At 49.1% G+C, this 27,469-nt stretch overlaps 1 protein-coding gene across 9 annotated transcripts in view; it reads left to right on the top strand.

The window, feature by feature from the left end:
• NLRP12 (NLR family pyrin domain containing 12) overlaps positions 1 to 25,757 on the top strand; it is a 60,852-nt gene extending 35,095 nt beyond the window's left edge. For 6 of the 9 annotated variants that reach the window (XM_077915994.1, XM_077915932.1, XM_077915984.1 and 3 more), the window contains 8 exons: positions 479 to 2,180; positions 8,362 to 8,532; positions 10,434 to 10,604; positions 12,759 to 12,929; positions 17,148 to 17,318; positions 21,664 to 21,834; positions 24,426 to 24,596; positions 25,535 to 25,757. In XM_077915994.1, coding sequence (XP_077772120.1) covers positions 526 to 2,180; positions 8,362 to 8,532; positions 10,434 to 10,604; positions 12,759 to 12,929; positions 17,148 to 17,318; positions 21,664 to 21,834; positions 24,426 to 24,596; positions 25,535 to 25,622 — 2,769 coding nt within the window. In that variant the 5' untranslated portion in view covers positions 479 to 525 and the 3' untranslated portion in view covers positions 25,623 to 25,757. Of the gene's footprint in view, positions 1 to 478; positions 2,181 to 8,361; positions 8,533 to 10,433; positions 10,605 to 12,758; positions 12,930 to 17,147; positions 17,319 to 21,663; positions 21,835 to 21,915; positions 22,164 to 24,425; positions 24,597 to 25,534 lie in introns of those variants that run through there. The other 3 variants (XM_077915958.1, XM_077915950.1, XM_077915941.1) reach the window with 3 other exon arrangements.
• The last annotated feature ends 1,712 nt before the right edge of the window (positions 25,758 to 27,469 follow it).

Consider the following 27,469-nt stretch of genomic DNA (forward strand, 5'->3'; position numbering starts at 1 on the left):
CAGGTGCCCTGCCTTCTCACACTTAAATGTGCATGCAAATCACAAAGCAGTCTTGTTAGAAATGCGGTTTCTGATTCAGTAGGTGGGGAGTGGGGCTCACTTTTGCATTTCCCACCAGCTCCTTGTGAGCCCACATGGGATTTCAGTGTCTCTTCACCGGGAGGACCCAAGTGAACCAGTGGCAGAGACTGACACATTCCTCTAGGTGCCCGTATGGTCTTCCAGCAGCTCCTGGGCGTGGGCCCCCGTTTGAGTAGCAAGAATAGTGCCTCAGGACAGTCCTCATGTTAGTACCTCTGCTTCTCAAGAAAAGGGAAGATCTTTATAGAGAAATACCAAGGTTCCCAGGCTCCATCCAGAAAACTGTCCCAAGGATATTGCAGAACAAATAGACACTAGACTGAGGTTTGCTTTAACTCATGAATCCGTGCACGATTGCTGACGAGTCTCCCACGGACCCCTCATTCCTCTCCGTTAGATCCCCGGGAAACGTACAGGGACTATGTTCGCAGGAAGTTCCGGCTGATGGAAGACCGCAACGCACGCCTAGGAGAATGCGTCAACCTCAGCCACAGGTACACCCGCCTCCTCCTGGTGAAGGAACACTCAAATCCCATGTGGGCCCAGCAGAAGCTCCTGGACACAGGCTGGGGGCAGGCGAGAACCGTGGGGCACCAGGCCAGCTTCATCCAGATGGAGACCCTCTTCGAGCCCGACGAGGAGCGCCCCGAGCCGCCGCGCACCGTGGTCCTGCAGGGAGCAGCGGGGATGGGCAAGTCCATGCTGGCCCACAAGGTGATGCTGGACTGGGCCGACGGGAGGCTCTTCCAGGACAGGTTTGATTACCTCTTCTACATCAACTGCAGGAAGATGAACCAGAGCACTGCGGAGCAGAGCGCGCAGGATCTCATCTCCAGTTGCTGGCCTGAGCCCAGCGTACCCCTCCAGGAGCTTGTCCGAGTCCCTGAGCGCCTCCTCTTCATCATTGATGGCTTCCATGAGCTAAAACCTTCTTTCCACGACCCTCAGGGCCCCTGGTGCCTCTGCTGGGAGGAGAAACGGCCCACAGAGCTTCTTCTCAGCAGCCTGATTCGGAAGAAGCTGCTGCCTGAGCTGTCTGTGCTCATCACCATCAGGCCCACGGCTTTGGAGAAACTCCACCGCTTGCTGGAGCACCCCAGGCATGTGGAGATCCTGGGCTTCTCTGAGGCAGAAAGGAAGGAGTACTTCTATAAGTATTTCCACAATGCAGAGCAGGCCGGTCAAGTCTTCAATTTCATCAGGGACAATGAGCCCCTCTTCACTCTATGCTTTGTCCCCATGGTGTGCTGGGTGGTTTGTACCTGCCTCAAGCAGCAGTTGGAGGATGGGGGGCTTCTAAGACAGACATCCAGGACCACCACAGCAGTGTACATGCTCTACCTCTTGAGTCTGATGCAGCCCAAGCCAGGGAGCCCAATCCTCCAGTCCCCACCCAACCAGAGAGGGCTGTGCTCTTTGGCGGCAGATGGCCTCTGGAATCAGAAAATCCTATTTGAGGAGCAGGACCTCCGGAAGCATGGCCTAGATGGGGCAGATGTCTCTTCCTTCCTCAACATGAACATCTTCCAGAAGGATATCAACTGTGAAAAGTTCTACAGCTTCATCCACTTGAGCTTCCAGGAATTCTTTGCTGCCATGTACTATATCCTGGATCTTGGGGAGAGCAGGTCCAGCCCAGAGCACAATGTGACGAGGCTGTTAGCTGAGTACGAGTTTTCAGAAAGGAGCTTCTTGGCACTCACTGTCCGTTTCCTGTTTGGACTCCTGAATGAGGAGACAAGGAGCTACCTGGAGAAGAGTCTTTGCTGGAAGGTCTCACCTCACGTCAAGGTGGAGCTGCTGGAGTGGATCCAAAGGAAAGCTCAGAGCGAGGGTTCCACTCTGCAGCAGGGCTCCTTGGAGCTCTTCAGCTGTCTGTATGAGATCCAGGAGGAGGATTTCATCCAACAGGCCCTGAGCCCCTTCCAAGTGGTCGTGGTCAACAACATTGCCACCAAGATGGAGCACATGATTTCCTCCTTTTGTGTGAAGAACTGTAGGAGTGCCCTGGTGCTGCACTTGCATGGGGCTGCCTACAGCCCGGATGAAGATGATGGGGGGAGGTGGGCTTCAGGGCCCCAGATGCTACCGACACAGATGTAAGTACTCAACAGGGCTCACTCTCCAAGTTTCTGCTCTCCACCGTGTTCATATTCTCAACTGGGGTTGATTTTGCCCCCACCCCAGAAGATATTGGCAATATCTAGAGATATGTTGAGTTTTCATAACGAGGAGATGGGGGGCACTATGGCTTTTAGAGGGCTAGGCCAGGGGTTCTGCAAAGATACCCCACAGTGCCCAGGATGGCCTCCCACAATAGATGATGGTCTGGCCCCCAAATGTCAACATTGTCCAGGTTAGTGTCCTGCGTTTAAACAGTACTCATTTGGACTAAACTGGGGCTATGGTCAAGGAAATTGTATCCAGCCAACAAATATTATCAAGGGTGCTTTTCTAGAGTGCATAGTGTGACCAGGCACCTGCCAGCACAGACATCCTAATGGGAAGAGAGAGAGACAAGGAACAGTAAATAAATAAACAAGCAAACCAGAAAAAAAAAAAAAAAAAAAGCTCATTTAGGTAATTTTAGGAGGAGAGAACTATTACAATGAAAATAAAACAGGGTGCAGTAAGAGACAATGATATGGAGGGTTGGGTGGTATCAAGAGGAGATAGAGGAAGGAATCTTTGAGGAAGTGACTCTTTTGGCTTTTTGGCTAAGACTGTGTTGGTTTGGGTTCCCCAAGGAGTCATCTTAGATGCAAAAATTTGAATGTAAGTAACATCCAGAAGAAGAAAATCGTCCTTTTTCTTTCTACCCTCTTAGATCTTGTACGGAGGCCTGTAAATTAAACTGAAAAGGGGGTTGAGCGTCTGCCTTCAGCCCAGGGCCTGATCCTGGAGACCCGGGATTGAGTCCCATGTCAGGCTCCCTGCATGGAGCCTGCTTCTCCTTCTGCCTGTGTCTCTGCCTCTCTCTCTCTCTCTCTCTCTGTCTCTCATGAATAAATAAATAAAATCTTTTAAAAATTAAAAAAAAATAAAAAATAAACTGAAAAGAGATTAACAGAGAAAAACAAAGATGTTATTAGATCTTTCTTAGTTCTGGGGTGCCTGGTTGGTTCAGTCGGTAGAGCATGCAACTTTTTGATCTCAGGGTCATGCATTCAAGCCCCACATTGGGCATTAAAAAAAAGGAGTTTATTAATTCATCTGCACTTGTACCTGGGAATCCCCAGAGATGAGTAACTCAAAGGGATGGTTAGAACCTGGGCTTTTATAGCATTCTAACAGAAGAACAGTATATTTTTTTAGAGCATAGGCAAGACAAAAGAAAGGGACACTGGGTTTCTAGGGAGGTTAGTTGTGAGAAGGCAGAAATATGGGGGAAACTAATGGGCTGAGGTGTGTTTGTGCAGGTCTGTCTTAGAGCTGTAGTGGGAGAAAATTGTCTTCTCTCTTTGGGTCTCTGGCTGGGCCTAAGAATTAAATTGACAGGGGCATCTGGGTGGCTTAGGGGTTGAGTGTCTGCCTTCAGCTCAGAACGTGATCCTAGGGTCCTGGGATCAAGTGCCGCATCAGGCTGCCTGCAGGGAACCCGCTTCTCCCTCTGCCTGTGTCTCTGCCTCTCTCTGTGTGTCTCATAAATAAATAAAATCTTTAAAAAAATTTTAAATTGGCCTATGATAAACAAACAAACAAACAAACAAACTGACATGATAGATTCACAGGAGAAAAGCAGGCACATTTTATTGAATTTTCACATGTCCTTGGAGCTCGTACCAGAGCAGGAAGCACTTAAACATTTTGATTAAAAAACAATCAGCCTGTAAAGAATTGACAGGCCACCTAAGAACATATCAGGCTGAATTTTGAATTAGCATATAATGCCATTAACAGAGCTACATTAAAGTATCTCTGACATTAGGGATCCCTGGAAGCTCAGTAGGTTAGAGCCTGCCTTTGGCCCAGGGTATGACCCTGGAGTCCCAGGATTGAGTCCCACATTGGGCTCCCTGCATGGAGCCTGCTTCTGTTCTCTCTCTCTCTCTCTCTCTCTCTCTCTCCCTCTGTGTCTCTCATGAATAAATAAATAAAGTCTTTAAAATAAAGTATCTCTGAAATTAGAGGCACCTGGGTAGCTTAGTTGGTTAAGCATCCGACTCTTGATTTCGGCTCAGGTCATCATCTCAAGGTCCTGGGATTGAACCTCATGTTGGGCTCCCCACTCTGTGAGGAGTCTGCTTATCTCTCTCTCATTCTGCTCCTCCCCCACCTCCCTCCCTCTACCCCCCCCCCCATAAATAAATAAATAAATCTTTTAAGAAAAATAAATAAAAGATCTCTGAAATTAGGGGCACCTGGCTGGCTCAGTCAGTGGAACATGTGACTCTTGATCTTGGGGTCATGACTTTGAGCCCCACATTGGGCATAGTTTACTTAAAAAAAAAAAAGAATTGACAAGACAAAGGGCTTTGAGGTCGGGGGACAGTACATGGTGAACAAATAACGAGGTTGTTTATATAGACTTCTTGGCCTGGAATTCACTCCCTAGTGATCAGGATGCCTCCCTTTCTTCTGGGACAGGAAGGAGACCCTTCACATGGGAGATTGACCCGTTCTCAGGGAAGAAGCGCCAGATGGTGGTGGGGTAGGGGGTCAGTGATCATCCTGCCTCTGCCACTTTCTCAGACTCCTTCAGCTCAAGACATTTAAGAAGCCATCTCTTGGGCTAGTGTGTTCTGAACCCCTCTGGCACGAAATTTCCATCTTCATGGCCATAAAACTTCCCCAGGAGAGGGGATTTGTAGCATCCCTCACTTTCAGATAACAGAAGTTCTGGAAAGGCTTCTTTCTGCACCTCGGTTGCCTTTTATTGTTGTTGTTGTTGTTGTTGTTGTTGTTGTTGTTTTTTAAAGGTTTTTATTTCTTTATTCATGAGAGACACAGAGAGAGGTAGAGACATAGGCAGAGGGAGAAGCAAGTTCCCCACAGGGAGCCTGATGTGGGACTTGATCCCAGGACCCCGGGATCACGACCTGAGGTCAAGGCAGCCACTGAACCACTAAGTCACCTAGGTGCCCTCCTTTGCCTTAAACTCAAAATAATCCTTATGCCATCGTGGCATATTTGGAGATGTCAGATTCTGGCCGCACAGAGCACTTTCTTTGGGAGATAATCCCAGAAAGTAGAGAAGACAAGGAAGGAAGGCAGCCAACAGAGAGAACATCATCCGGCTGGTCACTAATGGGACCCAGAGGTACTTCCCACCCGCTCCTCGAGACAGGGGAGCAGGGGTCTTGAGTTGTACATGAGTCAGGTTGGGGCATTGGCCCCCAGGGTCTCCCAGGCCACTAATGTCAGCTTTTGACCTCAGTGAGGAGGTGACTCAGTCATGTGAAAATTTAGGAAAGAGAGGCATCCTAGGGCCAGGGGTACAGGCAGTAGGGACAGGATGCATGGACATCCCGCTCTGACTGGAGGCTCATTTCCAGTTACCACTCTGCCTGGCTCTTCACGACTCTTCGTCCCACGTGGAGGCACAATTCTGGTAACCAGGTTCCTCTCAGACCTAGTTGCCGTTAATGTGCACTAAATGTGGGGCCATGTACCCAGGACTTTCAGCTACCACGCTCCAGGATGCAAGAGGGGAGTGAAGATCAGTAGCCTGGGGTTTGATCCTGACTCTGCTGCTCACTAGCTGTGTGGCTTTGCCCATCACCTCTGTTCATCAAGTCTCAATGTTTCTGTGCAGAAAATGGAATTTCAACTCCTACCTTTTGGGGTTCATTGTGAAGGCTCAACACTGAGTTGTGTGCAGGGTCAGAAGCCAACAAATATTAGATGTCATTTTTTAGATGACATTTTCATGACTGTGTAGACACTCTAAGTACAATGATTTGTTAGTCCTACAGCTCTATTGTGGTTAAGGTTACATAATGTTATATATATAAATATCACGGGGCACCTGGGCGGCTCAGTGGTTGAGCATCTGCTTTTGGCTCAGGTCGTGATTCCAGGGCCCTGGGATCGAGTCCCACAGCAGGGTCCCCACAGGAAGCCTGCTTCTCCCTCTGCCTATGTCTCTGTCTGTCTCTCCCAAATAAATACATAAAGGGATCCCTGGGTGGCCAGTGGTCTAGTGCCTGCCTTCAGCCCAGGGTGTGATCCTGGAGTCCCGGGATCAAGTCCCAGGTCGGGCTCCCTGCATGGAGCCTGCTTCTCCCTCTGCCTATATCTCTGCCCCCCTCTCTCTCTCTGTCTCTCATGAATAAATAAATAAAATATTTTTTAAAATAATAATAATAAATTTTAAAAATAAATAAAGTAAAAAAATAACACACATAAGTGGAGAAAACAGTATTTACTGATAATCTCCCCTTTGAGCTCATCATGTAGCCTTACCACGTAGCTACATTTGGCCATAAATTGACCTATCACCCTCTACTCTTTTTTTTTTTTTAAAGATTTTATGTATTTATTCATGAAAGACACACACACACACACACACACACAGAGGCAGAAGCAGGCTCCATGCACGAAGCCAGATGTGGGACTCGATCCCAGGACTCCAGGATCACTCCCTGAGCCAAAAGCAGATGCTCAACCACTGAGCAACCCAGGTGTCCCTATCACCCTCTACTCTTGCTTTTCTCTCTTTCTCTCTCAAACATTTTATTTTTTATTTTTTTATTTTAATTTTTTTTAAAGTTTTAATTATTTATTCATGAGAGACACAGAGAGAGAGAGAGGCAGGGACACAGGCAGCGGGAGAAGCAGGCTCCATGCAGGGAACCCGACGCGGGACTCGATCCCAGGACTCCAGGACCACACCCTGGGCTCTAAAGGCAGGAGCTCAACTGCTGAGCCCTCAAACATTTTATTTTTTAAAAAATTTAATTTACATTCAATTAATTAACATATAATGTTTTAATGGTGTCAGAGGTAGAGGTCAGCGATTCATTGGTCTTACTCTTTCAAATATTTATTTTTAAAGATTTTATTTATTCATGATAGACATACATGCACACACACACACACACACACACACACACACACGGGCAGAGACACAGGCAGAGGGAGAAGCAGGCTTCACGCAGAAAACCTGATGCAGGACTCGATCCCGGAACTCCAGGATCACACCCTGGGCTAAAGGTAGGTGCTAAACCGCTGAGCCACCCAGGGATCCCTTCTCTCAAATATTTTAAATTTTTAAAAAAATTTTTTTTTATTTATGATAGTCACAGAGAGACAGAGAGAGGCAGAGACACAGGCAGAGGGAGAAGCAGGCTCCATGCAACGGGAGCCCGATGTGGGATTCGATCCCGGGTCTCCAGGATCGCGCCCTGGGCCAAAGGCAGGCGCCAAACCGCTGTGCCACCCAGGGATCCCCTCTCTCAAATATTTTAAAGCAAATCTGAGTAAAGTCATTTCACCCACATGGCACCAGATACTCACCTACTGCTGAACTAAATCGTTCAACATCGATCCCTAACAGAGAAGGATGTTGTTTCCCCATGAGCACCGTGGCTTCACCCCAGCTAACAGTTTCCTGACATCTGATACCCAGTCCATACCTGCATACAGGTGCACCCAGGTATCTCTATCAGCACTGCTGTGTTCCAGCCAGCATCCAAGCCCTGTGCACACATGGTATTTTCTTGATACATCTCGTAATCTCTCTCTCTCTCTCTCTCTTTCTCTCTCTCTCTTTTCTACAGTAGCTCCATTCTGACTCTTTGTTCCATGACCATGTCTTGTTGGAGGAGCTGGGCATTTGTCTTTAGTATGTGATCACCTTTGCTAGTGGTCAGTATTTTCAGCTTCATGCACCAGGCAGCTACTTTCTTTTGCAAATACTCCATTCTGCCTTCGAAGCAGTAAGCAATGTAGAAAAACACCTTGCCTAGTGGGCATGCTTGTGTTCCAATAGAACCATTTAGGCAGATCAGGCTCCAAGGCTGTGGTTAGCCCACCCCCACCCAAGGACACCCACAGGCAGGCTAAGTGCTCCGTCCTATTTCCAGTCTCCTGAGGGACATTCAGATGATAAAATAAAGATGACAGGGGCTTCTGGAGGGTTCAGTTGGTAGAGTGTGCAACTCTTGATTTCAGCGTTGGGAGTTCAAGCCTTGCATTGGGCGTGGGGCCTACTTTAAAAATGTAAAAAATAAAGATGACAAGATGCTTCATAAATTGTGAGGTGACACATGATTCCCCACATAATCATTGTACAGTGGTTGGTTTGACTAGGCTTTGTCCTGTCTCTCCTTCTTGCAGACCCGAGAAGAACGTTTTGCCAGATGCCTACAGCAAACAGCTTGCTGCCGCTCTGAGCACCAACCCGAATCTGACAGAGCTGGTTTTGTACCGCAGTGCGTTGGGCAGCCGGGGGGTGAGGCTGCTGTGTCAGGGGCTCAGACACCCCAGCTGCAAACTTCAGAACCTGAGGTGAGTCCAGGCGAGTCTGCACTCTGTCCTCAGGGGGCTCTGTCAGAAGGAATATATAGTGGTGTGTGCTCCTGCTGGCACACTCTGGGTTTCCAGGGGTTAGGATTTTAGGGTATGAATTTAGCGGGGGACACGACCCAGCCCACAGCAGAAGCAGTACAAGTGCCAGCGTCATTACCTCCCACTTTTCTTATTTTAGCTCCTTCTTTCCAGGCTTCCTATTTCCAATTACACTACCTGAGTTGAAAGTTGAGTACACAAAGTCGTAGTAATTAAAACAGTCCAGTGCCAGGAGCTCCTGGCTGGCTCAGTTGAGGAGTGTGCGACTCTTAATCTCGGGGTCCTGAGTTCGAGCCCCACATTGGGAGACATAGATTACTTAAAAAACAAAACGGGGACACTTGGGTGGCTCAGTGGTTGAGGGTCTGCCTTTGGCTCAGGACATGACTCCGGGGTCCTGGGATCGAGTCCCACATCGGGCTCCCCACAGGGAGCCTGCTTCTTCCTCTGCCTGTGTCTCTGCCTCTCTCTCTGGGTCTCTCATAAATAAATAGATAAAATCTTAAAAAAAATTATAAAAAGAAACAGACAAGAAGTTAAGATGGTAAATGCTACGTTATGCATATTTTACCACGCTGTTATCAAACATGGCAATATGAAGGCACAGCTTGTAGGAATTAGATGGCACCCAGCTGAGGGAACCGAGAGTGTCTGAATCCTGACCCAGAACACAGTGCCGTTCCCTTAGCCCATCCTGCAGGGCAGACACAGGGATAGGGATCCGGATCGGGGCCCAGTAAAGCAAGCTACCGTTTTGTGAGCAGCACGTGGGCCCGATCCCAAAGAAATAATAATAAATAATACCATTCTTTCTTGACTTCGTGCCACGTCAAGGAGCCATGCCAAGAACTTACATTACATATGTCTCCAGTTAATTCGGGTCAATGCCATCAGCCCCACTCTGGTGCAGCTCAGAGAGAGAGATACACACACAGTGATGAGCAAGCTTCTGCGTGGCCCTGGCAGGAGGCGTGTGGCCCAAGCAGGTGCCTTGGGACCTGCTGGCTACTCAGAGTCTCCTTCTCCAAGTGAAGGGGTAAGCCCCCTCCCCCGCAGAGCCAGCAGGAGAGGCCTCAAATTCCTCTCTAAAGGCACCTCTGTGATAGCGCTCCCGTGCTAAAGCACCAAGACACCTTATGTTATTCTTGTTGCTTTTATTTTTTTATTGATACATCATTGACATGCTGGATGTCAAAACATGCAGTGGTGTTTTTCTCTTTGTTTTTTTTTTTTTTTTTAATTTTATTTTTTTATCCATGAGACACACAGAAGAGAGAGGCTGGGACACAGGCAGAGGGAGAAGCAGGGTCCCTGCAAGAAGCTCTATGTGGGACTCGATTCCAGGACCTCGGGATCGTGCCCTGAGCCAAAGGCAGACGCTCCATCACTAAGCCACCCAGGGGACCCTCAGTGGTGTTTTTTCTTTAGGGTAGGCACAGGCTTGAGCAAACGTATCTGCTAACTCCAGAACATTTTCATCACAGCAGAAACAGCCTATCCCTTAGCTGTCCACCCTGCTCCACTCCCCCACCGTCCACTCCCCCACCGTCCCCCCTCCACCACCGTCCCCCCTCCACTCCCCCACCGTCCCCCCTCCACCACCGTCCCCCCTCCAGTCCCCCACCGTCACCCCTCCCCCACCGTCCACTCCCCCACCGTCCCCCCTCCACCACCACCCCTTGCCCCGCCCCGCCCCTGGGCACCCCGTGATCTCCTTTCTTTTACTTCAGAAAGAGGAGAGAATAGGTACAGACCAAAGGAAGGAGGGAGACAAAGGGTGAGGGGCAGAACCCACAGAGCGCCCGCCGGTGACCTGGCCCTTCCCCCTCCCTCCCACCCAGCCTGAAGAGGTGCTGCGTGGCCAGCTCCGCCTGCCAGGACCTTGCGGCCGCCCTGATGGCCAATCAGAATCTAAGGAGGATGGACCTGAGCAGCAACAGGCTGGGGCTGCCAGGCCTGAGAGCACTCTGCAAGGGGCTCCGGCATCCCAGATGCAAGCTGCAGGTGATCCAGTGAGTCTACCCAATCCAGACCCTCCTCGGTCTGAGTCTTCTCCCCGGAGGGGCTGGAACAGTCCCACAAGATGCTGCCGACCCCAAATCTCTACCTCTAGGTTAGGGCTGCCCTTAGACCCACAACCTTGGACCCCTTCCCTGGACTCTGCACTTTAGGGAGGGAACCCCTCTGGGGCCTCATCTGACCCATCGGCTTCCATGCTGGGGGGTGCATGGGCCACCTGCCCTCCCAGTCCTCGGGCCCTACTTGCCAGCTACACCCGGAGGGGTCAGGATGCTGAGCTCCTGCGAGTTCACGACACCGACACGTACTCGTGCTGTCCCCTCTCGCTGCAAGGCCACTCTTGCAGACGAGCCTCCAGCGTCCCCGGGGGTCTCCTTCACTCTCACAGCAAACACGGCGTTTCTGACACTTCGGGTCACCAACGCATGGGGTTTCCCACACAAGCAGCTCAGCCACAGCAGTGGGGTGTCCCACCATACAAGTCCACTTTGCGACCATCTACCTGGAGGTGGCGTCACTTCCCACAGGTGAGGGCTGGGTCCCATCAGACTGCTTCAGAGTCAGTTAGGTATCCTGGTTGTTACCTGGCTTCCAAAGGACCCCTGTCTCGGGTTTAAATAATCTCCTAGGGCGGCTCAGAGCACTCAGGAAAACCTTGCCAGGGATCAGTGTATTATTAAAGGATATGGTAAAGGAGGCAGATGAACAGCCTGAGGAAGAGCTCCATGGGGTGAGGCCTGGGAGGGTCCCAGCCTGGGCACTTCTGACCCATGGAGCTGGGGTGTCACCCTCCTAGCCTGGACCCTGGACGGGTTCACCAGCTGGAAGCTCCAAACCATGTATGGTCTTGCGGTTTTATGGAGCCTTCCTCTTGTGGCCTCTGTTTCATTAACTCCATTTCTGGCCCCTTGCCTTTTGGAAGAGGGTAGGGGGCAGGGCTGAACGTTCCCAGCCTTTCATTCTGGCATTGTCTCTTGGGTGCCCAACCCCATGTGGGAGCCCACCCATTAGAACCAGAGATGCTCTTGGGGTGCCTGGGTGGTCAGTCAGTTAAGCATCTGCCTTCGACTCAGGTTTTGCATGATCCTGGGGTCCTGGGATCAAGTCCGGGTCAGGCTCCCTGTTCCAGGGAAACCTGCTTTTCCCTCTCTCTCTGTCCCTCCCCCTGCCTCATCTCATGCCTCTCTCTCTCTCTCTCTCTCTCTCTAATAAATAAATGAAGTCTTAGAAAAAAAAAAAAAGAAAGAAAAAGGAGGAGAAGAAGAACAACAACAACAACAACAACAACAACCAGAGAGATGCTCCTAGCGCTCTGGTCACTTAGGAACAGCAGGGGCTTCAGGAGCCCTGTGTCAGGAAGGAGGGTGTGCAGAGACCAGTACATGTGTTTTCTACCATCTGCCACACCTTATCCTCTTCCTGCCAGTGAACTCCTACTGAGCCTTCCAGAACCATCTCAAACTTCCCAGAGTCTTCCCTGACTGTGCATGGTTTGCCAAACCTGAGCTAGGTGTCCCCTCCACCATGATGGTTTTAATAAACTGGAGCTCAGCATAGGAGCACCTACTGTGTGCCCGGTGTGGTTCTACACCCTGCCTCCTTGGTAAAGTATGTAGTCCTTGCAACAACCTTAGGAAGCAGATGTGATTATTACCCTTATTTTTGAGGCAGCGAACCTGAGGCAGAGCAGCTCGTGACACACGTAATAGACTTCCTGACCACTTGCTAGAGGGGGCAGGGCTCGTGAGCAGCAGAGATGGACATTCCCAGGTCCTGAGCGCTAGAGAACCACCCTGAGCTATGGTGCACTCCTGCCTCAGTGGCATCACCTTCACTGGCTGATACTTGCTTACCCCTCTGTCTCCTTCAGTGGGATACTCCTTGCTGGAAATGATGAAGTCGTCGTCGTCTTCTTCTTCTTCTTCTTCTTCTTCTTCTTCTTCTTCTTCTCCTCCTTCTCCTTCTCCTTCTCCTTCTCCTTCTTCTTCTTCTTCTTCTTCTTTTTTAATGATTTAGTCTTCTTAATGCCTGAGCTGTAGTGACACGTGTAGGTTTGTGTTGGGTGATTCAAGGGACCAGGGGATGAGCCAGGAGGATAGAGGACAGCAAGAGGCGCCCTCTTCAACATCTGTCTCTTTCCTCCCGAGGTTGAGGAAGTGTCAGCTGGAAGCGGAGGCTTGCCAGGAGATTGCCTCCGTGCTCAGCACCAGTCGACATCTGGAGGAGTTGGACCTAACTGGAAATGCTCTGGAGGATTTGGGTCTGAAGCTCTTATGTCAAGGCCTGAGGCACCCAGTCTGTAGACTGCAGATCCTGTGGTGAGTTCTTCATGGGACCAACTTAAAATGCAAGTCTCCTCCTATTGAGGGATGATATAAAAAACACACCATCTGTATACTAATGTTTGTAGCGGCATTATTCACGATAGCCCAAAGGTGGAAACAGCCCAAATGTCCATCAGCAGGTGCATGGGTAAACAAAATATGGCATATACATACTAGGCGATATTATTCTATTTTTTAAAAAATTTGAGGGATCCCTGGGTGGCTTAGCAGTTTGGTGCCTGCCTTTGGCCCAGGGCGTGATCCTGGAGTCCCGGGATCGAGTCCCACATCGGGCTCCCGGCATGGAGCCTCCTTCTCCCTCCTCCTATGTCTCTGCCTCTCTCTCTCTCTCTCTCTCTGTCTATCATAAATAAATAAATAAATAAATCTTTAAAAAAATTTTGAAATTCTGACATCATGCCACACGTGGATGAAACTAGAAGATATATATTTTTTAACAGATCAGTATCTTTTTTTTTAAGATTTTATTTATTTATTCATGAGAGACACAGAGAGAGAAAGAGAGGCAGAGATACAGGCAGAGGGAGAAGCAGGCTCCATGCAGGGAGCCCGATGTGGGATTCGATCCCGGGACTCCAGGATCAGGCCCTGGGCTGAAGGCAGCGCTAAACCGCTGAGCCACCTGGGCTGCCCGAACCTGGAAGATATTATGTAAAGTGAAAAGTCAGTCATAAAAGGACAAAGATGTTATGATTCCACTTATATGAGATCCCTACAATAGTGAAATCCAGATGTAAAGTAGAACAGTGGTTGCTGTGGGACTGGGGCAGGAGGGAATGGAGAATTGTACAGTTTGTGTTTGGGACCATGCCAGGTTCCAGACATAGATAGTGGTGATGGTTGCACGGCAGTGCAAATGTACTTAATGCTACTGAGTCCTACACTTAGAAATGGCTAGAATGGGGGCTGGCTCAGTTGGAAGAGCTCGTGTGACTCTTGGTCTCAGAAGGCGTGAATTAGGGATCCCTGGGTGGCACAGCGGTTTGGCGCTTGCCTTTGGCCCAGGGCGTGATCCTGGGGACCCGGGATCGAATCCCACATCGGGCTCCCGGTGCATGGAGCCTGCTTCTCCCTCTGCCTGTGTCTCTGCGCCTCTCTCTCTCTCTGTGACTATCATAAATAAATAAATAAATAAATAAATAATAAAAAAAAAAGAAGGCGTGAATTAGAGCCTTACATTGGGTTGAGTGTAAAGATGGTAGATTTTTTTGTCTGTATTTATCTATACCTATCTATCCATACTTTTTAACTTGTTAAAATTATATTTATTTCTTCATGAGAGACACAGAGAGGGGGCAGAGACACAGGCAGAGGGAGAAGCAGGCTTCGTGGGGACCCCGATGTGGGACCCCGGGATCATGCCCTGAGCCAAAGGCAAATGCTCAATCACTGAGCCACCCAGGCATCCCTCTATACTTTTTTTTTTTTTTTAAGATTTTATTTACTTATTCATGAGAGATAGAGAGAGAGGCACAGACAGAGGCAGAGGGAGAAGCAGGTTCCATGCAGGGAGCCCGACATGGGACTCAATCCCAGGTCTCCAGGACCACACCCTAGGCCAAAGGTAGTGCTAAATGCTGAGTCACCCTGGCTGCCCCCTCTATACTTTTTTAAAGTAAGTTTTCACTCAACATGGGGCTCAAACCTAAGATTCCAATCAAGAGTCACAAGCTCTATGGACTAAGCTAGCCAGGTGCTCCATATTTTATATATTTTGACGCAATAAAGCATAAATAAACACCCAGGGGATAGTAACAACAGTGACAAGTGCCATCAAGACCCCCCAAAATAAAGAAAGACCCCCCAAATAAAAGCATTCACAAAAACTCCTGAGGTTGCCAGTGACAGACACCCCATCTCTGTGGTTGAAGATAAAAGTGAATTTGTTGGTTCTGTAACCAAGAAGTCCAGAGGGAAATACTGGTTTTGAGCACAGCTGAATCCAGGGACCCACGTGGTAAAATCAGGACTCTGTCTCCGTCTTCCCTTTCTATATATAGGAAGACACTATGCTAAATGTCAACAGAGGACATCTTTGAGGGGCAATAGTGTTTTCCTGCCCTATATTCCTATCAGTTATAAGGTGCTTCTAACTGCACCCCAAACACATTGCCACTGATTTATGGTGTAACATCAAAGAGAGGTTGGGGGAATCACACATAAGGAGCACAGAAAGAATGTTCTGTATTTTCTTGATTATTTTAGCCAAGAAAATGCATCATGCTAAAAATAAAATACACATATCATAAAATTTACCATCTTTTTTTTTAAGATTTTTATTATTTATTCACGACAGACACAGAGAGAGAGACAGGCTGAGAGAGAAGCAGGCTCCCTGCAGAGAGCCCAACACGGGACTTGATCTTGGGTCTCTAGGATCACACCCTGGGCTGAAGGTGGCGCTAAACCGCTGGGCCACTGGGGCTGCCCACCATCTTTTTAAAAGTAATCTCTGCACTCACGACCCAGAGGTCAGGAGTTGCATACTCTACCAGCTGAGCCAACCAGGTGCCCCTACCATCTTACAATTTTGAAGATATGGTTCCACATTATTAAGCACATTTATACTGTTGTGCAACCATCACCGCCATCTGCCTCCTGAAATTTTTTTATCTTGCAATTGGTGCAAGATAAAACTCCCGGGCACTTGGGTGGCTCAGTGGTTGAGTGTCTGCCTTTAGCTCAGGTCGTGATCCTGGGGTCCTGGGATTGAGTCCCACATTGGGCTCCCTACATGGAGCCTGCTTCTCTCTCTGCCTGTGTCTCTGCCTCTCTCTCTGTATCTCTATGAATGAATAAATACAGTCTTTTTTTCTTTTAATTTTTATTTATTTATGATAGTCACACAGAGAGAGAGAGAGAGGCAGAGACACAGGCAGAGGGAGAAGCAGGCTCCATGCACCGGGAGCCCGACATGGGATTCGATCCAGGGTCTCCTGGATCGCGCCCTGGGCCAAAGGCAGGCGCCAAACCGCTGCGCCACCCAGGGATCCCTTTTTTTTTTTTTTTAAATAAATACAGTCTTAAAAAAAAAAAAAAGAAAGAAAGAAAAAAAAAGGGCGCCTGGGTGGTTCAGTGGTTGAGCATCTGCCTTTGACCCAGGTCATGATCCCAGGGGCCTGGGATCGAGTTCCATATCAGGCTCCCTGCAAGGAGCCTGCTTCTCTTTCTGCCTATGTCTCTGCCTCTCTCTGTGTGTCTCTCATGAATAAATAAAATCTTAAAGAAAAAGAAAAGAAATTCCTTCCTTTTTATGGCTGAACAACATTACACTGCCTGGATATATCACAGTTTGTTTATCCATTCAACTCTTCCACTAATGGACACTTGGGTTGCTCCTACCTTTTGGCTATTTTGAATAATTCTGTAAACATAAAGGTACAGGTATGTCTTTGGCCTATGTAACCAGAAGTGAAAAGGATGGATCATGTGGTCATTTTAAATTTTTTTTTTTAATTTTTTTTAATTTTTTTATGATAGTCTCACAGAGAGAGAGAAAGAGAGAGAGAGGCAGAGACACAGGCAGAGGGAGAAGCAGGCTCCATGCACCGGGAGCCCGACGTGGGATTTGATCCCGGGTCTCAAGGATCGCGCCCTGGGCCAAAGGCAGGCGCCAAACCGCTGCGCCACCCAGGGATCCCTCATTTTAAATTTTTTTGCAGAGCTCCCATATTGTTTTCCACAGCCACTGTACCATTATTTGTTGTTACCAACAGTGCATAAAGTTTCTGATTTTTTTTTTTTAAGATTTTATTTATTTATTCATGAGAGACACAGAGAGAGAGAGAGAGAGGCAGAGACACAGGCAGAGGGAGAAGCAGGCTCCATGCAGAGAGCCTGATATGGGACTCAATCCCAGGACTCCAGGATCACGCCCCGGGCCAAAGGCAGCACTAAACTGCTGAGCCATCCAGGGATCCCAAGTTTCTGATTTCTTTGTGTCCTTGCTAACGCTTGTGGTTTGGGGGTCTTTTTAAAATTATTCTCTTTTTGAAGATTTTATTTATTCATGAGAAATGCAGAGAGAGAGGCAGAGACAGAGGTAGAGCGAGAAGGAGGCTCCATGCTGGGAGCCCAATGTAGGACTCGATCCCGGGACTCCAGGATCACCCCCTGGGCTGAAGGCAGATGCTCAATCGCTGAGCCACCCAGGTGTCCCTCGTAATACATGTTGAATTGGATTTTCTGCAGGTTGAAGATTTGCCATCTCACTGCTGCTGCCTGTGAGGACCTTGCCTCCACCCTGGGTGTGAACCAGAGCCTGATAGAGCTGGATCTGAGCCTCAATGACCTGGGGGACCCCGGGGTGCTGCTGCTATGTGAAGGCCTCAGGCATCCCCAGTGCAGACTCCAGGCTCTCCGGTGAGTCTTACTCTGCTCACCATCCTTGCTCTTCTGCATGGGGTCACTGGGGTCATGTTCACTCCTCTTGTCCCCTAACCTCTAGCTACATAGATCTGTGGCAAAGATTTTTCTGCTACAGGGCCTTTGCACAACAGTTCTTTTTTCCTGGGTTGCCTGCCTCTCTGCTTTGCTAAATCCCCTTTTATTTGGATGTTATCTGTTTTATCGATAAGACTCAAAACAGGGATGCGTGGGTGGCTCAGTGGTTGAGTGTCTGCCTTAGGCTCAGGGTGTGATCCCGGGGTACCTGGATCAAGACCCACATCGGGCTCCCCACAAGGAGTCTGTTTCTGCCTCTGCCTATATCTCTGCCTCTCTGTGTGTGTCTCTCATGAATAAATAAAATTTTTTAAAAAGACTCAAAACAAATGCTTCTTCCTCATGTATACCTACTCTAACCCCTAAATCAGGTCTATATTCCTAGTTTAGGGATTTAATTTGACCTTATGCTTCTTGGCATCACTTATCAAAACTTGTCATTTGTGTGCATATGTGTGATCTTCCAAAAGTGCAGAAGCTGTGTCAGCTCTGTACTCCGATGGCCAGTATAAGACCTGACTCAGGGGTGTTTAGAAATACATATGTTTTATTTTTCTTTTTTATTAAGTTTTTTTGTTTTAATTCCAGTACAGCTAACATATTTTTAAATGAGTAAATGTGTGAATAAATCAAGGAATAAAAAGAAAACACAGAAGGCTATCAGTTTTCAGAAAATCATTTTTCTCTGTTGTCCCAAAGGAGAGTCTGTCTGTCCTACAAAAGCCTCATGTACTATCTCACGTTGTTCATGCTGAAAGGTTTTTTGGTCTTTTTCTCTTTTCTCTTTCTTTTTTCTCCTTTTAAGACATTGTGAGGGATTCCTGGGTGGTGCAGCGGTTTAGCGCCTGCCTTTGGGCCAGGGCACGATCCTGGAGACCCGGGATCGAATCCCACGTCAGGCTCCCGGTGCATGGAGCCTGCTTCTCCCTCTGCCTGTGTCTCTGCCTCTCTCTCTCTCTCTCTCTCTGTGACTATCATAAATAAATGAAAAAAAAAAAAAAAAAGACATTGTGAATAGTGTGGCTTCTATTGTTTTTGTTAGGTTCACAGAGGTGTCCTGTTTCTTCACAGTCTGCTGTCCACTGCATCCTGTACTGCAAGATCACTGAGGACCCACCGTGCCTCTCCTTTAATTTTTTCTCCTTCATTGGCACCCCAGAGTTCATCTGCAGGCACTCCTGTCTCTGTTTTACATAACAATATATCTCGACAGTGTCTCCCGCAACTCTTCCCCTCTCCCCACTCCAATCCACTTACCTTTATACATTCAGGATGTGCTCACTCCGGTGTAGACATATCTAATGCATTTCTTTTTTTTTTTTTTAAGATTTTATTTATTTGTGTGTGTGAGAGAGAGAGAGAACGAGGAGTGTGGAGGGGCAGAAGCAGAGGGAGAAGCAGGCTCCCCCCTGAGCAGGGAGCCCCATGTGGAGCTCCATCCCAGGACCCTCAGATCCTGACCTGAGCTGAAGGCAGATACTTAACCGACTGAGCCCCCAGATGCTCCTAATGCACTCCTTGGAGCGTGCCATCACGTGCACGCACCAGATGCTATAGAGCCATGCCCCTCTCTTCCACTCTGCTCTTGCTTGTCTGTGTCCCTTTCGGACCCCCACTGGGATCCCACCCAGGGGCAAGAGTCATCCGCTCAGCCTGAATTTGCATGCTTGGTTATCTCCAACCGTTCTGAAAAGCTCTCTGGAAAGATCCACAGTTTACACTTCCACCCGCAATTTAGGAAAGCTACTTTGCCTGAATCTTTGTGGTTATTCAACTTTCTATCTTTAAACGCCTGGTGGGTGTAAGATGTTCTTAAACGGCATTTCAGTGTTGAGTATCTCTTCATGTGCTTATCAGCTTCTTTGGTTTCCCCAATCTGTGAATTGCCTATTTGTATAATGTATTTATTTCTTTGCTATGTATCCTTGATTTATCTTGATTTCCAGATGTTCCCTATTTCAGATATTTATCTTTTGTTGACTGCATACCTTGCAAATGTCTGCTCAGCAGGTCATCAATCTGTCAAATTGTCTGTGGATGCTTTCATCAAACAGAAATGCTTATGTTTTGAGGCCAAACCCATATGTGTTTTAATGATTTTATATTCTTTTTTAAAAAAAATTTATTTAGGGCAGCCCGGGTGGCTCAGCGGTTTAGTGCTGCCTTCGGCCCAGGGCGTGATCCTGGAGACCTGGGATGGAGTCCCACGTCAGGCTCCCTGCATGGAGCCTGCTTCTCCCTCTGCCTGTGTCTCTGCCTCTCTGTGTGTCTCTCATGAACAAATAAATAAAATCTTTTAAAAATTTATTTATTCAAGAGAGACACAGAGGGAGAGAGAGGCAGGCTCCATGCAGAAGCCCCATGTGAGACTGGATCCTGGGACTCCAGGATCAGGCTCTGGGCTTAAGGCAGTGCTAAACCGGGATCCCTGGGTGGCGCAGCGGTTTGGCGCCTGCCTTTGGCCCAGGGCGCGATCCTGGAGGCCGGGGATTGAATCCCACGTCGGGCTCCTGGTGCATGGAGCCTGCTTCTCCCTCTGCCTGTGTCTCTGCCCCCCTCTCTCTGTGTGTGTGACTATCATAAATAAATAAAGATTAAAAAAAAAAAAAAAAAAGGCAGTGCTAAACCGCTGAGCCACCAGGGCTGCCCTGATTTTATATTCTTGTAACAGGCCTAAGAAATCCTTTGCCAGGAGCCTGGCTGGCTCAATCAGGAGAGCATGTGACTCTTGATCTCAGGGTCATGAGTTGGAGCCCCAAGAAGGGTGTAGACATTACTTAAGTAAAATAAAAAAGAAAGGGCTATGAGACCCTTGTATATCGCTTGCTGTTATGAGTTCATATGTTCAGAAAATCCCCATGTTGCTGTCCCAACCTCCAGGCCCCCTTTGGAAGTAAAGTCTGTATGAGTCTGTCTTCATCTGCTAGGGCTGCCTTAACAAAATACCGCAGACTGAGGGCTCACATGTAGAAATGCACTTTTTCCCAGTTCTGGAGGCTGGAAGTTGCGGATCAGATGTTGGCAGGGTTGGTTTGTTGGCAGACCTCTCTGTTTGGCTTGCAGATGGCCACCTCATCACTGTCCTCACCATCTTTCTTGTGTGTGCGCACATGTCCCATGTCTGTCGGTGTGGCAAAAGTTACTTTTGTATGGACAACAGCTCATATTGGGTTAGGGTGGACAGTGTGTGTGTGTGTCTGTGTGTTTAAAAAAAAATTATTTATTTATTCATGAGAGACACAGAGATAGAGGCAGAGGGAGAAGCAAGCTCCCTGCAGGGAGTCCAATGTGGGACTCCATCCCAGGACCCTGGGATCATACCCTGAGCCAAAGGCAGACACTCAACTGCTGAGCCACCCAGGAATCGCAAGTTGGGCAGTGTTTTAATTTAATCATGCCTTGTAAAGCCTCATCTCCCAATGCAGCTGTACTGAAGCAGGGGGTTAGGGCTTCAGTATAGAAGTTGGGGAGGTGGGGATGCCGGTGGCTCAGCGGTTGAGCACCTGCCTTTGGCTCAGGGCGTGATCCTGGAGTCCCAGGATCGAGTCCCACATCCGGCTTCCTGCATGGAGCCTGCTTCTCCCTCTGCTTCTCTCTCTCTCTCTCTCTCTCTCTCTCTCATGAATAAATAAACTAAAAATCTTAAAAAAAAAAAAGAAGTTGGGGAGGGACACAACTCAGAGTTGTGTTGTGACCCTGTTGCAGGGTCATTGCAGATAAAATTAGTTCAGGTGAGGGCAGGCTGGAGCAGGGCTGGTCTTTTGTGTGGAGTCCTTATGAAGAAGGGAAGTTTGGACACAGACACACACACACACACACACACACACAGAGATCCGGGCAATGCTTCTACAGGGCAGGGAACACCCGAGATTACCAGCAGACCCCAGAAGCCAGGGGAGGCAGGAGCAGGTGCTCAGGGCTCCTGAATGAACCAGGCTCCCAGCCCCCAGCCCCCAGCCCCCCGAGACGGTTAATTTCCACCATGAGAGCCGCCAGCCTGCAGGCACAGGTCCTTGTTACAGCAGCCTCAGGAAGCTAATCTGCTGGCACCTGTCCAATTCCAACCCATGCCAGATATTACCCTTTCTATATGATCTTCCTGCCGCCCACTCTCTTCTTTCCTTCTTCCCTCTGCCCTCCCACCTGCCTGCTCCTGTCTTCTCTCCTTTTTCTGCCTGGGGGGTGCCTGGCATGGGAGCCGCTTCTCGGGGAGGGCTGCAGGCTGCAGGCTGAGTCGCTGGGCTCTGGGCCTCGTGTCTTCCAGGTTGGGCATTTGCAGGCTCAGCTCGGCAGCCTGCAAGGGTCTCTGCACGGTGCTGCAGGTCAATCCCTGCCTCCGGGACCTGGACCTGAGCTTCAATGACCTGGGGGATGCGGGCGTGTGGCCGCTCTGCGAGGGGCTGCGTCACCCCACCTGCAGACTCCAGAAACTGTGGTGAGCCCTGGGCATCGGGACTGGTGGCATGAAGGTGGTGGTGTTGGCGGGCTTCGGGTGGGGGCGCAGCCTTGTCCATAGGTTCTTTTCGTCGAAAGGCCATCCCTGCACCGCTCCGGAAGACACCGGGAACCCCGACATAGAAAGAAAAGCTGCAAACCGCTCATGTTCTTTGTGGGATGCAAACATAAAATGCCTCCCTTTCCCCTTTGCTCATTGCCTATAAACATTTCCTGTAAAACTCGCCTTTTCCGCTGCCATTTACTTGCACAGATTTGTGGCTTTTCGGTGACCTTTATGGAATAAAAACTCAATCTGTCCAGTGTGAATTCCAGTCAAATGTGAATTGTCCCTTCCTCCTCCTCCTTACTCCCCAGGACCAGCCTGGCCACTCACCCTGAGGGATGGTCTGTTTCTGCTGTGGTGGTTTCTGAGTCTCTTGATTATCTGGGGCGCAGGGTAGGTGGGTATCAAGGCAGGCGCTCAGGGATGGCACTTTCCCTGTATTGGTGCTGCTAGGGTCCCATCTGGCAGGCATCCAGAGGTCACCTTTGTCATGGGGATCGTATGCACGTTCTTTTTTAAAATTATTATTATTATTTTATTTTATGTATTTATTCATGAGAGACACACAGAGAGAGGCAGAGACATAGGAGGAGGGAGAAGCAGGTTCCTTGAAGGGAGCCTGATGCGGGACTCGATCCCAGGACCCTGGGATCACAACCTGAGCCAAAGGCAGATGCTCAACCACTGAGCCACCCAGGTGTCCCTCATATGCATGTTCTTTTTTATTTTATTTTTTTTAAGATTTATTTATTTATGATAGACATAGAGAGAGAGAGAGAGGCAGAGGGAGGGAGAAGCAGGCTCTATGCCGGGAGCCTGACGTGGGACTCGATCCCGGGGCTCCAGGATCGCGCCCTGGGCCAAAGGCAGGCGCCAAACCGCTGAGCCACCCAGGGATCCCCCATATGCACGTTCTTACCAGCTCCCCCTCCCCCCCGGGAGCTGTTCCCATTGCCCACTCTCCTGAAGTGGAATCTCTGTCTACCTCCTTGTACACACGCCGCCGCCACCCCCCCCCCCAACACACACACAGGTCTCACCCTAATCTTCTTCTCCTGACCCTTCTGCATCTCTGGGTGGTTCCTTGTCACCAAGCTGTTTTTTTTTTTTTTTCTCTTCCTCTGCAAGTCCCGAGCTTCCGTCTTATACCTCATCTTGGAAGCTGGCATCTCTTGCCGCACAGGCTCAGGAAAACTAAGATTAAAATATTTCTTCTTAAAAATATATATATATTTCTACTTAACATCCCAGCTGTGATGGTATTTCTTTCAGATGCTTGCTGTGAGGGATAAATGGTGAAGTAAACAAAGCCCTTAGCAAGGTGCTCAGCATGCCTTGGCCCTCAGTAAATGCTATCTGTTCTTACTGGAACAAACAGCACAGAATGCAGGAAAGAAACACAATGGGAGGCCGATTGGAAATCAGAGAGAATCAGTCAGCATACTGTTTGGGCAGGTGGCAGCCTAATTCACACTGGCTCCTTAAAAAAATGAGGGTGCTTATTGACTTGTGTAACTCGATTGACTTCAGGCATGGCTTGATCTAGGTGTTTAGAGTCTTTTTTTTTTAAGATTTTATTTATTCATGAGAGACACAGAGAGAGAGGCAGAGACATAGGCAGAAGGAGAAGCAGGTTCCTCACAGGGAGCTCAATGTGGGACTTGATCCCAGGACTAGGATCACACCCTGAGCCGAAGGCAGGTGCTCAACCGCTGAGCCACTCAGGCATCCCTAGGTGTTGAGTCTTGATCTCTATTATCTTCCGTACTTGTTGCTGTGTTGGTTCCTTTATCAAATAAGTGTAGCCTTGATCCTGCTTGGTGGCAAAACACCTGCAGCTCTACAAAGGACTTTTGGATCTAAGTTCTGAAAAAAGAACTCCAGGAATCCAGAATGGTTCTGACTCACTGGTTTTGGGTGGGCCTATGTCCAGTTGAAGCCATTCATGGTAACTGGAGACATCAAAACCAACCAGCTCAGGTCTGGAATATTAGTTTAAGGACGGTGTGAGCTGCAGGTAGGCTGAGACTGGGGTATGAATGAGAAATTGGGATAGAATTACCAGAAAGGGAAGTGGATGCTTGATTGCAAAATCAGTGGGTATCCTATAGAGAGATGCAGCTCTGGATAGGTAAGCATCCTTAAATACCTGTCTTTTTCTTTTTTTAATATAATATTCTTTTTTAAAAAAGATTTATTTATTTATTTATTCATGAGAGAGAGAGAGAAAGAGGCAGAGACACAGGAGGAGGGAGAAGCAGGCTCCATGCCGGGAGCCCAAAGTGGGACTCGATCCCGGGACTCCAGGATCGCGCCCTGGGCCAAAGGCAGGCACTAAACCACTGAGCCACCCAGGGATCCCCAAATACCTGTCTTAAATATTTTCGTTCACCACATTGGCCTTATCCGGGACCGGTCAGGTTCTACTCTGCTTCCTCTTAAATTGGTCCTGTAAAAACATCACCCCAAATCCCTCTGAAGAGGCAGCTCCTTATGTTGCTCCAACCACTCCTTGTCTTCCACAGGCTGGATAGCTGTGGCCTCACTGCCAAAGCTTGTGAGGATCTTTCGTCTGCCCTCGGGGTGAGCCAGACCCTGAGGGAGCTTTATCTGACCAACAATGCCCTGGGGAATGCAGGGGTCAGGCTGCTCTGCAAAGGACTGAGTCATCCCGGCTGCAAACTTCAAGTCCTCTGGTGAGAGACCGGTTTCTGGGTCTGAAGGAAGCAGGGCGGAGGACTTGGAGGTGGGGGTGAGGGTCAGTAATCAATATCCATGGTTCGGTGAACAAATAAAGCTAGAAAACTTGGAAACATTTCCTTTGTGCGGTAATGTGTGCAATTAGTGTGGAATGCTGAGGTCTTTATGTCCTGGCCAATTTCTTTTTTTTTTTTTTTTTAAGATTTTATTTATTTATTCATGAGAGACACATACAGAGAGACAGAGACTTAGGCAGAGGGAGAAGCAGGCACCCTGGGGGAGCCTGATGCGGGACTCCATTCTAAGACCCCAGGATCACACCCTGAGCCGATGGCAGATGCTCAACTGGAGCCAGCCAGGAATCCCTGTCCTGGCCGATGTCTATCACTGAGGACCCATTTCCTAACCTGTCAAATGAGGCCCTTGTGGCTTAGAATCTGGAATGACTGTTAGGCCTCAAATTTGAATTCTGGGGGATCCCTGGGTGGCTCCGCGGTTTAGCGCCTGCCTTTGGCCCAGGGCAGGATCCTGGAGACCCGGGATCAAGTCCCGCGTTGGGCTCCGAGCATGGAGTCTGCTTCTCCCTCTGCCTGTGTCTCTGCCTCTCTCTCTCTCTCTCTCTCTCTCTATGAATAAATAATAAATAAAAGCTTTAAAAATTTTTTTGAATTCTGTCCCTTATCAATTTTGTGATATGTTTCTGCACATTATCCAACGTCTTGGCTCCTCGGTATCCTCCAAATCAGAGAAGTCAGCGCAGGTCAGGGACTTAGGATGTTGGTGCTCAGCTGGAAGTCAAACCTGCTTCCCAATAGGATTTGGTTTCAGATGAAGTACTAGATAAGGAAATTGTGCTAACAAGGTAGGAAGCGCGAGAGATTTGAATGCCACAGCTGTGGCCTGGAACATAATGTGTCCCGTTCTGTGTCCTAAGGTTATTTGGAATGGAGCTGAATAAGATGACCCACAGGAGACTGGCAGCGCTTCGAGTAGTGAAACCTCAGCTGGACATCGGTTGCTGAATGGTTCTAGCCGCCGGCTCTTCTCTTGGAGTCAGGACAGAGGAAGGGGAAATCCCAGGACCCTCTGGCCAGCGTGATGATCAGGCTCTTTTATCTCCTCCAAACTCCCATGCAGGATAAATCCTTTCTGCTTCAGGACTTTGTCAAGTGGTCAACTGTGGAGCATTAGTGTTGGGAAGTGAGTGTCATGGAGAGAACTTAAGGTGGGGCGCTGGGTGATCCTTGAGCAGGGATTTTCAAAGGAGGGTGGACTTGCACTTCTCTCCCTCCTTGGGACACATGGTGGTGTCAGGAGACATTGGGGTGGTGGTGGTGGAGCTGCCCACTCCAGTGGTGGAGGCCAAGGAGTCTCCTAAATATCTGAGCAATGCACAAAACAGCCCTCCTGCAGCAGTGTTTAGCTCCAATGACATTTGAGGCTGGATTGAGGAACCTTGTTCTCAAGGACCAGTGGTGCAATGAGAGTGCTAGGCCATCTTGTGTGCCTTAGGATACTGGTCATGCCAAGGGCCCCACCCCATGCTCTTGCAGTCTCATTTTGCATGTGGTTCTGCCCCCTGGCTGGAGGCAGGTGCACCGTGGATGGACCTCTTGCCAGGGTTAGTGGACTGCAGGCTGGCCAATAACCTGTATCATACTTTGGATGAGAACTTGAACCCAGATTTTTTAAGATTTTATTTATTCATGAGAGACACACACACAGAGGCAGAGACACAAGCAGGAGAAGCAGGCTCCATGCAGGGAGCCTGATGTGCGACTCCAGGATCACGCCCTGGACCGAAGGCGGCGCTAAACCGCTGAGCCATCCCAGCTGCCCTCAAACCCAGATTTGTAACCCAGTTGGGAGATTGCAATCAGGGAACCTCAGCCCCAGCCAGTGATTGACTAGAAACCTGAGGCCACTGTGAGCGTGCCCTGCTGAAGCCATTGGGCGCAGGTGTCTGGGAAGACCAGAACTTCCTAGGAAGCAGAGGCCATTTGTAGAGGAAAAGGTGACCCTGCCACCCATGGAATTCTGGGAAAGGAAATAAATTTGATTCTGCAGAAGATATGCCTGTGGGCAGCAATAAAGGTCCCTCCAATGGTGACAGCACACTGGACTCCTTGAAACCAAGCCCTTCCGTTACGGGGCCTTTGGCAGCTGTCAGACCTGTGTGCCACCTGCTTCTGAAGCAGCGCCCCAGGACCTAGGCCCTCCGCTGGAGCTGGGGAGACGTGGCCGACAAGGAAAGCCAAGAAGGCCTGTGGGCACGTCTTACTAGTGTAACAGGAAGCCTTCCTAGAGCTGGGGGGAGGTGTTCCTGGTCTAATAAGACTAAAAGGTGGGGTCGTCACCCCAGCCGGACCGCTCACTTTGGGTAGTGCATTGCAGTGCGTCTGGGGAGACGGAGACCGCTCTCAGGACCAGTGAGGCTTGTTCCATTGAAAAGGTCATGAAGCCGAGCAGCCATTCCCAATAAAACCTCTTAAAAACCAGCAGCCAGGGCAGCCCTGGTGGCGCAGCGGTTTGGCACCGCCTGCGGGCTGGGGTGTGATCCTGGAGACCCGGGATCGAGTCCCACATCGGGCTCCCTGCATAGAGCCGAGCCTGCTTCTCCCTCTGCCTGTGTCTCTGCCTCTCTCTCTCTGTGTGACTATCATAAATTTAAAAAAAAAAAAAAAAAAAACCAGCAGCCAAGGCAGCCCCTATAGGTCAGGGGTTCAGCGCCGCCTGCAGCCCGGGGTGTGATCCTCGAGACCCGGGATCGAGTCCCACATGGGGCTCCCAGCATGGAGCCTGCTTTCTCCCTCTGCCTGGGTCCGTCTATAAAGGACATCTTAAAAGAGCCAGTAGCCAGACTAGTGCT

The sequence above is a fragment of the Canis aureus genome, chromosome 1 (assembly GCF_053574225.1).
Source record: "Canis aureus isolate CA01 chromosome 1, VMU_Caureus_v.1.0, whole genome shotgun sequence".
Taxonomy (NCBI): domain Eukaryota; kingdom Metazoa; phylum Chordata; class Mammalia; order Carnivora; family Canidae; genus Canis; species Canis aureus.